At 47.8% G+C, this 9,185-nt stretch overlaps 3 protein-coding genes across 9 annotated transcripts in view; 1 reads left to right on the top strand and 2 right to left on the bottom strand.

Moving 5' to 3' along the window:
- The window catches only part of LOC109470183 (SPARC-related modular calcium-binding protein 1-like), a 33,542-nt gene extending 32,982 nt beyond the window's left edge, over positions 1–560 (bottom strand). For 4 of the 7 annotated variants that reach the window (XM_019768993.1, XM_019769002.1, XM_019768998.1 and 1 more), the window contains exon 1: positions 36–559. In XM_019768993.1, the coding sequence (XP_019624552.1) occupies positions 36–46 (11 nt within the window). In that variant the 5' untranslated portion in view covers positions 47–559. Of the gene's footprint in view, positions 1–35 lie in introns of all 7 variants that reach the window. The other 3 variants (XM_019768995.1, XM_019768999.1, XM_019769000.1) reach the window with 2 other exon arrangements.
- A 1,594-nt stretch (positions 561–2,154) lies between these two features.
- On the bottom strand, positions 2,155–3,089 carry LOC109470142. The gene is made up of 2 exons (XM_019768925.1): positions 3,077–3,089; positions 2,155–2,999 (listed from the first exon to the last, which is right to left on the bottom strand). The coding sequence occupies exons 1-2, from the start codon at positions 3,087–3,089 to the stop codon at positions 2,155–2,157; spliced, it is 858 nt and encodes a 285-aa protein (XP_019624484.1).
- On the top strand, positions 2,961–6,504 carry LOC109470141 (trichohyalin-like). The gene is made up of 2 exons (XM_019768924.1): positions 2,961–3,408; positions 4,603–6,504. The coding sequence occupies exons 1-2, from the start codon at positions 3,088–3,090 to the stop codon at positions 6,502–6,504; spliced, it is 2,223 nt and encodes a 740-aa protein (XP_019624483.1). The 5' UTR covers positions 2,961–3,087.
- The last annotated feature ends 2,681 nt before the right edge of the window (positions 6,505–9,185 follow it).

Raw genomic sequence — 9,185 nt, 5'->3', positions numbered from 1 at the left:
CCCATATCAACACCAACGGAGGCACCAGGACAAATCTCAACTTCATTGCTGAGATACTAATATTACTGTCGATTCCCGGAATCCAACAAAAGACATCCAGTCAACACCGTCCCTGCTTCCGGAATGTGCCCGAAAATCTGCTCACCACACCTCGGCGCGCTCTTTCATCCCTATGAAGAAAAGGCGACGGTTAACTCAGTTGACCTGTGTTTCCGGTAGAGGCAGGCTGTCTGTGAGCGGAGAACTTGGCGTCCGTCCCCTGCGCCGGCCTGCAGGATCTCCCAACTCCCGGCGTCTGCTGCTGCGGGATACAACCAAGTGACGCAAGGCTGTACACGTTTAGCTGACATATGCTCAAAAGCTCCGTTTGCTCAACATGTGGCGGAGCGTTCTCCTGTTTCCACTTGTCTGCCGACAGGTGTGCCACACGCACAACATCCAGCTCTGTACACACAGGCAGGTATAGGTGGTGTACTGTGTCCAGGCACTTGGCTCGTCAACCGGTGTCAGTCCTTGCCCCTCGTCAGGCCTTGGCGGTGAGGTTTACATAGGTGTGTGCACAATGTCGTGCAGCCGGGCCGGTCATACCGGCTAGCGGTGTGATATCGCCCCCGCGCTGACGGACCGTCATGTGGCGACGCGTGAATGACATGTCTATAAGCTTGTTGGGTAAACAGCCTGGAACAGATGGGTAAACATATCACCCGAGGCCAGCTTGTGCCGCGAGAAACGTGAGGACAGACAAAGCCGTCGATAACATGACAAGGTTTCTTCCAGAACACAAAGGTCACTGGTTCTAATCCCACCTGGAATGTGATAGCGTTCGTCGACCTTTATTGCCGTCTGAACACGAGGTTCTGACTGGGGCTTTATGTGTGACAGATATTTGCAATTAGAACAGTTCAAGGTTTTGAACATACACAAGCCTTCTGGTCCGTTAGCGTCCTATAGATATAAGAAGTGGTAATATGTTCAACACGAAATCGTGGATGTGAGCATGCCGCTGTTCATAGTACTTATGATGAGACCTGTGTAAGGCCTTCAAGGCTTTCTAACAGACCGCGGAACAACCGCTAGCGACGTGTCGACCCTGTTGATACCGTGCCCATATAGCCCTGCAATACCGTTCTCAATCATTATGAATCAATCCTCTGTAGCGACCGTATCTTCATGTCATCAGGATGCGACACGTATCCAGGTGCATTTTAGGTATTGTCGCAAGGTGGCGTATCTATAGCCTCTTGGCCGACAGGCTGAGTGTTGGTAGGTTCCAGCTAACACATTTCAGTACACACAGCACAGCCGACGTTGTGCAATCTGCGCCTGGCTGTCTAAAGGCAATGGTAACACTAACACTTCGTACGGTGCTCTACTAGGATCTTAACAGTACAGGAATGTAACCTGCATATATGTGACCTGAATGTAACCTGTCCATATACACTACTGATAGGACCTATCAATTAGACAAGTACTAACATTAAAACACAGCTACTGCAAAGTAAACATTCGCTTGGTTTATTAAAATCTGTATATATTCATAACAAGCAGATAGAAAATATGTTATAAGAAGCGTCATTTACTATTTTATATTCACAATTCACTATTTTATGTTCAATGCTCACAATTATTTCAAACCAGGTACGACTACAATGTCACTACATGTCATATCATACATATACATATACAAGCAAGTATTACACAATGGCCTATAAGATAGCTCTAGTTCTGCAAGCTAACCGATAAATTAAGGTCATCTCTACTGTACAAACTTTACAGGGCAGTCCTCGCGGCTTCTGCCGAACCGCTATGGCACCACACATGTCCTTATCTCATTAACCATCAGGATTGCTCATGCCATGATTCAGCTTATTGGGTACATTGTATAGGCGGATCACTCATCAAATATTCATGACAGTGAGCCTGTTGATTACTCAGTATCGGATCATAAAAGCTAGAGGGGGTGACAAGCAGGCGAACAATCCATTCCATTTGGGTTACCATCAACACACTTAGGAAAGCTAGTTCTCACTTTGAGCTGTGCGATATATAGTACTGTAAAAGCATCAAATAGACAATTGCAACAATAGAACCAACTAAAGTCCTGTCGACAGATCGCAGGTGCTCAGTATGACCATTAAGTAAGCATGATGAAAGTTAAAAGTGTCCATTCTTTTGCTCTCCGTTCACTGCCACTGCTTCGTTGTTGTCGTCCACCAAGACACAGTAGCCGCCTCCCTGCTGGTCTATCACCAGGATCTGCCCCTGCTGCAGCTGCGGCTGGGAGCTGGAGTCCCCGCTGATGGCGATGTTGAACCTCCCAGTCAGGAGAGGGTCGGTCAGCTCCACCTGCCGCCCAGCCACTTCTTTCTTCGACTTCAGCAGGCTCGGCAGTTTGGTCCCCTGGTTGGAGGATCCCCTACGCTTCAGCTTTGGTGGCGTCGGACGTCGTGATCCGGCTGTGGATGGCAGGTGCTCGTACGGGTCCACCTTGTAGTCGTTCAGATCGATGACTTTTGACTGGGATTGTTTGCGCTGGAGTGGGACGATGAGGTTCCTCCTGTCGCCGTGGATGAAGTACGGCAGTAGGCTGCATGACTCCATCACTGTGATATCGCCCTTGTACTCATTTTTACTGGTACACGACACGCAGGACCGGAGGTCGGTTTGGGCGGCCTCTGACGGCCGGTCCCGCTTTTCCTGCTCCATCCTCTCAATATGATCTTCCAGGGTCTTGCAAGATGCTTGAGCGTCGTCTCTTTCAAGCACGGCCTCATCCCTCTCCTTCACGACTTCTTCATTCTTCGCCTCCACCTCCTGCCGCTGGCACAGTTCCTGGGCCGCCTTCTTCTCCGCCTCCTCCGCCCGTCGAGCAGTCTCGATCACCTCTGCCTTAGCAGCGCTGATTTCTTCCACCTGGCGGCGATTCGACTTTCGCAGCTCCTCCCTCTCTTCTCCTACCTGTTTCTTTTCTTCTTCGAGTGACTTTTGCTTCCCTTCTGCTACTTTCAGCAACTGTTGCAACTCCACTCTCTCATCCTTGATTTGTTTGTTTTCTTCTTCCAGTGCTTTTTGTTGCTCTTGTGCTTCATGCAGAGCCTTTTCGAGGCCCTCAACTTGCAACTCCATTTCGCCCTCCCTTACCCGCTGCTCGTTCACGACAGCGAGAAGCTCGCGGTTCTCCGCCGACAGTTGACGTATGGTTTCATCGGTTTTGACCGACAGCACTGCCTTCTGAAAATTCAGCTCTTCTCGTATCTGTCTGCCACCTTCTCGCAAAATGTCGCACTCAATTTTCTTTTTGGTCAGCTCGCTCTGGAGCTCGTGCATCTGAAGCTTCTCGCGGACTCGTTCCTTCGCTTCTCGGCTGGGTTTCTTGGGAGAGATGTCGACGGTGGCACCGTTGACCGAGTTTAAGGGCAGGGTGTTGTCATGATTTGCGTCCTGTGTCTTCGGCGATTTCGTTGGTGCCTTGGCGACAGGATCTGTCTCAGGTTGGTCGCCAACAGGCTTTTTCACCTGCTTGGCTGTTCTGCCGGTTTTGCATCGTTTGTTGACAGCGGAACTCATGGCTGCTGCTGATGCCCGGGTTCAGACTCAACAGTGTGGGGACACGGACGGATGATTTTATAACTCGGTTTGTTGTCCCTGGGTGCGGACGTCACCATGGATGTGTCGTTCCTAGGTAACCGGGTTATTGTTAAATTGATCGAAGCGTTTGTTTTCTTCTTGTTGTTGTTGTGCTACCCGTGCGAGCTATAGTTGATAACTGAGGGGAATCATGCATTCCAAAAGTCAATTTCCGTTAGAATGTAAAAGTTCCATGCAACATTAGATTGTAACAATTCTGTGGTACGACATTGACACTCTAGAAAACATTGATGTCGATATATTTGCAGGTGGCAACAACTTGGTATAACACGTGTCCTACCACCTGATGCTAGCGGGTGTGTGGTCCCCTGGGGCTGAGCGATTCTCATTATTGACTGAAGGGAGGTAATAGCCGGAAAGTCAATTATCAGTGTGTATGTATCTGGCACCGGACATGGGCCTGTGTGTGTGTGTGTCACGGGGTGTGTGCGAAAAGAAAAGAAATTTTGAAGGTAAACATTCTTTCACCTACATGCATGTATGCACACAAGCCCACAAAGACACACAAACACACATAAAATAACGATATTTTGGCCCGACGTAACCACTAAATAGTCATGCACACCATCTAAACCCAAGGGATCGATTACAAACGCATTCTTCCCAACACCTAACATATCAAGCAAATGCTACCTGCAACAGGTTTACATTAAATGGGGGTCACCATACAGTAGAAATGTCTACAAATATTTGCTTCAACTTCATCTCTTCTGACGGACGACTGAAACGACAAATATCATTTTCCTTAGCACCTGTAGCTATAGCGCACCTCTAACACAATAACATAACGGCCTTGCCTGGTTTCCCAGTAACGCCTCATCCATAGTGACAGCGGCGCCAAGGGACAACAAACAATGATGCATATAAAATTTGGTCTGTCAGGTGTCACCGCACTATTGAAACTGAGCTCGGCCATCAGCAGGCATGAGTATCAGTATGTCGTCTACTACCCAGACCGACAGCGAGCACGGGCAGGGCAGTATGTCTGGTGCCAACCCTCCGGTGACAACCTCAGCCGCCAGATCACCGAGGATGGCACGGAACGCGAAATACGGCAGCAACCAGTCCTTAAACACGGTCAACGGGGGCATTGTTGAAACATTTCCCAAGAAACCAAGCCAAGAGGCAAAGGACCGAGTTCTAGCTAAGATTCAGCTGTACGAGCTCCGGAAGGAGCTGACCAAGAAGACGGCGGAGTGCGACATTTTGCGAGAAGGCGGGAGACAGATACGTGAGGAGTTGACCTCTCAGAAGGCAGAAACCGATGAAATCATACGCCGTCTTGAGGGTGAGAAGAGAGAGCTGTCCGCTCAGGTGGAAGAGCTGAGGGCACGGGAAGACGAGCTGGAAATGCGCGCTGAGGACCTCCAAAGGGACCTTAGCGATGCATCGGCGGAGCTGAAAGAAGTGGGGGAGGAGAAGAAAGCACTGGAAGAGGCAAAAGAACACATTGAGGAGGAGAGAGATGAGCTGCAACTGTCATTGAAAGAAGCACAAGAAAACTGGAAGACACTGGAGAAGGAAAAGAAATTCGTCGAGGAAGAGAGAGAAGTGTTGCAAATGTCACTCAAAGAAGAAGAAGATAAGCGGAAAACACTGGAGAAGGAAAAGAAAAACATCGAGGAAGAGAAAGAGGAGCTGAACCAATGTCTAAAAGAAGCGCAAGAGAAGCACGGAACCCTGCAGAAGGAGAAGAAACACGTTGAAGATGAAAGCGAAGAGTTGCAAAGGTCACTAGAAGGGGAAAAGAAACTCCTCGAAGAAGAGAGAAAGCAACTGCAAAAGTTGGTAGAGGAGTTGCAAAAATCGCTGTCAGAAGCACAGGAGAAGCAGGAAACGTTGACAGAGGAAAAGAAACTTGTCGAGGAAGAGAAAGAAGGGTTACAAACATCACTGAAGGAAGCACAGGAGAAACAAGAGCTGCTGGAGAAGGAAAAGAGACACATTGAAGAAGAAAAAGAAGGGTTAGAAAGCTCGCTGAAGGAAACACAAAGGCAGAATAAAACGCTGGAAGAGGAAAAGAAACACGTCGAGGATGAGAGAGAGAAGTTACACAAGTCAGTAAAAGAAGGCGAAGAGAAGAAGAAAATAGTGGAGGAGAAAAAGAAACAAGTCGAGGAGGAGGGAGAGGAGCTGCGAAAATCTAACCAACGTTTGGTGGAAGAAATCAGCGCCGCTAAGGCAGACGTGATCGAGACTGCTCGGCGGGCAGAGGAGGCGGAGAAGAAGGCGGCCCAGGAGCTGTGCCAGCGGCAGGAGGTGGAGGCGAAGAATGAAGAAGTCGTGAAGGAGAGGGATGCTGTCGTGCTTGAAAGAGACGACACCAAAGCATCTTGCAAGGAACTAGAAGAGTATATCGAGAGCCTGAAGAGAGAGAAGCGGTCAGAGGCTGCTCAGACCGATCTCCAGTCCTGCGTGTCGTGTACCAGTAAGAAAGAGTACAAGGGCGATATCACAGTGATGGAGTCATGCAGCCTTCTGCCGTACTTCATCCACGGCGACAGAAGGAACCTCATCGTCCCACTCCACCACAAGCAGTCTAAAACCATCGATCTAAACGACTACAAGTTGGAGTCCAGACGCCGTCCGACGCCACCAAACAAGCTGAAGCGCAGGGGATCCTCCAACCAAAGCACCAAACTGCCGAGCCTGCTGAAGTCGAAGAAAGGAGTCGCCGGGCGGGAGGTGGAGATGTCCGACCCTTTCCTGACCGGGAGGTTCGTGAACTCGATCAACGCGGAGGCCAGCTCCCAGGCGCCGCTGCAGGACGGCCAGACCGTGATGGTCGATCTGCACGGGAACCGCTACTACGTCATGGTGGACGACAACAGAGAGGCACTGGCGGTGAGGGAGTAGGAGAACGGACGTATCAGCACACCTGTTCCTGTTAAGACGGCAGCATGCTGTATGTCGGGTTATCTCACTTGTGTTTCACATGAATGATCACATAAATGGGCGTTTTAGTCCAAAACGTCATATAAAGATATCCTTGTTCACTAGCTAGAGTTAAGGTGGTGCATATTTAATTGAAAAAAGACAGTTTCTCTCTGTGAAAGTTAGTCTTTAAACATTTGTAGGCTGTGTTGTGTAGCAGAGAGACAGACTTGTGCACTGATGCACCAGAAAACCAGTGTACGCCTCACTGCGTGCAATCTATATATATATATTGTGTAGAAGAAACCTGAGTACGTACGGTACAGCGCATTGACTAAAACCATTGTCTGTTCTATGTAACCTTTGGTAGAAGTAGAGTAGGCTTATCGTAATTACTGTAAGTATAGTGGAGAGATCATAATGGGATAGAAATAGATTGTAAGTCAGGACGTGACCAGAGGAGGACAATGTCATACTGCCATGCCTGGAATCTATGTTTGTACCTTGCATGTACGCCAATTGTTCAGAATAAACTGCCATATGTCTTAGCTCGGTTGGCTGTGGTGTGTTAGGAGACTATCACGTCAGCGGTACAGGTTATCACTTGAGTCTCAGAGACCATAGATTGGTCTATGGGCGTGTGGTGTGTGTATAATGGAGACAGATCGGCAACTCCATGGTAGATAATTGTTCGTGTGTTTTTCTCTCCCATGATCACTGAAGTGAACTGATGGTACGGTGACCATATTGATACTAGGAGTACAGAGCAACAGTACAGCGAAGTTTGTTTTATCGAGCAGAGATAATATTTTTTATCCCAACATGTAATCACCAGACGTGGTGACGACACACTCAAGTGTTTTCAACTTATATTAATGCCGCCACCAACACAGGGGACAAATACATGACAGGACAATACTCATTTACACCTGAGCTAAGTGAGGAAAGTCGTGTAAAGTGCCTTTCCCAAGGGCACAAGATCGGTGGCATGTCAGGACTCGAACCCGGGTAGTTCCGAGTTGCGCACTCTGCCGCTACGCCACACGACCCCACGTAGAGATAATATAGATATTGCCTTCTCGTGACATAGCATTGTTACCTAAACAAGCGTATATCATTGTCTTTCCTTTCTTTATGGGTTTCTTTTCATCCGCCCGAGGACGTCTCCCTTACCTTCAATTCCGTCGCCATGTCGACTGATTAGTTTCCACATGGTAAACCCCGCCATGTTGTCCTGACGAGTGCAGACATGCGCACAACATCGCACATACAAGTCTCGCTTATCGTGAAGATAATACACACATATGTTATACAAGATGCCATATTCCAGCGCGGTACACAAACTAGCAGACCGTAATGGATTGATATTGAAGTGATTCTCTGGTCCCAGAACTCTGAGAGGGAGGAAAACGAAACCGTTGCCATAGCAACGAAATATGGTTCAAGAGTATCTTTTGACGGTAAAAAATACATTCTGGGAAGAATGTTTCTTCAGAACACATGCTCACCTGAACATGGCGAACACTATGACGGTTACTAGTATATAACGTCCTGGCGATAATATCATCTCCATGGCGAAGGTCATTATCGAAGCCGCTACGTATCGTTCCACAAGAAATGGCGATTTGTTCAGATCACTTGGTCACGTTTTATTATCTTATCAGTGTTATTGGGTGGTCCGGCTACTCTCTTCGTAGCCAAGGGCTGAACTGTGAGGAGCGAACAATTATACGCTGGAGTGGCTACCATTCGGCGCTAGCCGTTCAGGTGTCCTCAATACGGCCCCAGGTGCGGCCATAGGACTGTAAGGTTAATCCACTCACACCGGGAAGGTCCCCTACTCTTTTCGATAAGTGTGGTGGGTTCTTCAACGTCCATGACGTCCGTGGGGTGTGGCTCTCAAACCCGGACCTCCATTTAAAGTCTTGTACGATGGTCCCTAACCGGGTCGTGTAAAGGGCCTTTCCCAAGGGCACAAGTTTGGTAAACATACCACACATACACATAAGAAAGGCTACATTTTGACGTAGTTCTTTTGTTTGTTTTATTAACATTGACAGCTATGTGATTATAGGACGGTTAGAGATGAAAAAGATTATTCTATTTTCACCAATGCTACATCAGATTAATGGGGTAGTATACAATGGTTATCCTAGATTGTACATGTACATCGGGTTTCCTCCTTTAACACAGAGCAATTTACAACGGCTTTCGACCTTTCACTCGATATTGGAGTTTCTACAACTGACCTGGACGTTGACATCCGACCATTATCCTTGCATTACGCAAAACTACAACTGTCTTCACTTCACACCGAACAGTGTGTGGTGTTGTTTCCGTTCACACAACGTAGTTCACAACGGTTGTCTAACACTCAATATACAATGTACAAGAGTAATCCTCAATTGGATTTTTCTCGGCTAAATAGTCTATTTCTGTACATGTAGAAAAATGTGGGTTAAAATCCTACAGGTCAGCTCAAACACTCCAGTCGCAACATTTCTCATCACTTGAACGTGCGTGACCAGCGTCACTCAAATACAATTATCGTAATTGGTCTCATTATACTAGTATCATTTGGTTCTACGGTATTCAATAAAATCATTGTCAAAATCTATCAAAAATCCATGTCAGCGTGCTGGAGGTCAACTTCGTCCGTCTGT

This window comes from Branchiostoma belcheri, unplaced genomic scaffold, assembly GCF_001625305.1.
Source record: "Branchiostoma belcheri isolate BF01 breed outbred unplaced genomic scaffold, Haploidv18h27 scaffold22, whole genome shotgun sequence".
Lineage (NCBI taxonomy): Eukaryota > Metazoa > Chordata > Leptocardii > Amphioxiformes > Branchiostomatidae > Branchiostoma > Branchiostoma belcheri.
The sequence above is the reverse complement of the archived record's forward strand: the minus strand, read 5'-3'. Positions and strand labels throughout refer to the sequence as shown.

What these genes read in the sequence shown, in the direction of transcription:
- LOC109470141 (XM_019768924.1), top strand. Translation starts at nt 3,088, where the DNA reads ATGCAGAGCCTTTTCGAGGCCCTCAACTTGCAACTCCATTTCGCCCTC. An exon ending in ACGGTGGCACCGTTGACCGA is followed by an intron (nt 3,409 to 4,602) that starts GTTTAAGGGCAG and finishes TCTACTACCCAG; the next exon opens with ACCGACAGCGAGCACGGGCA.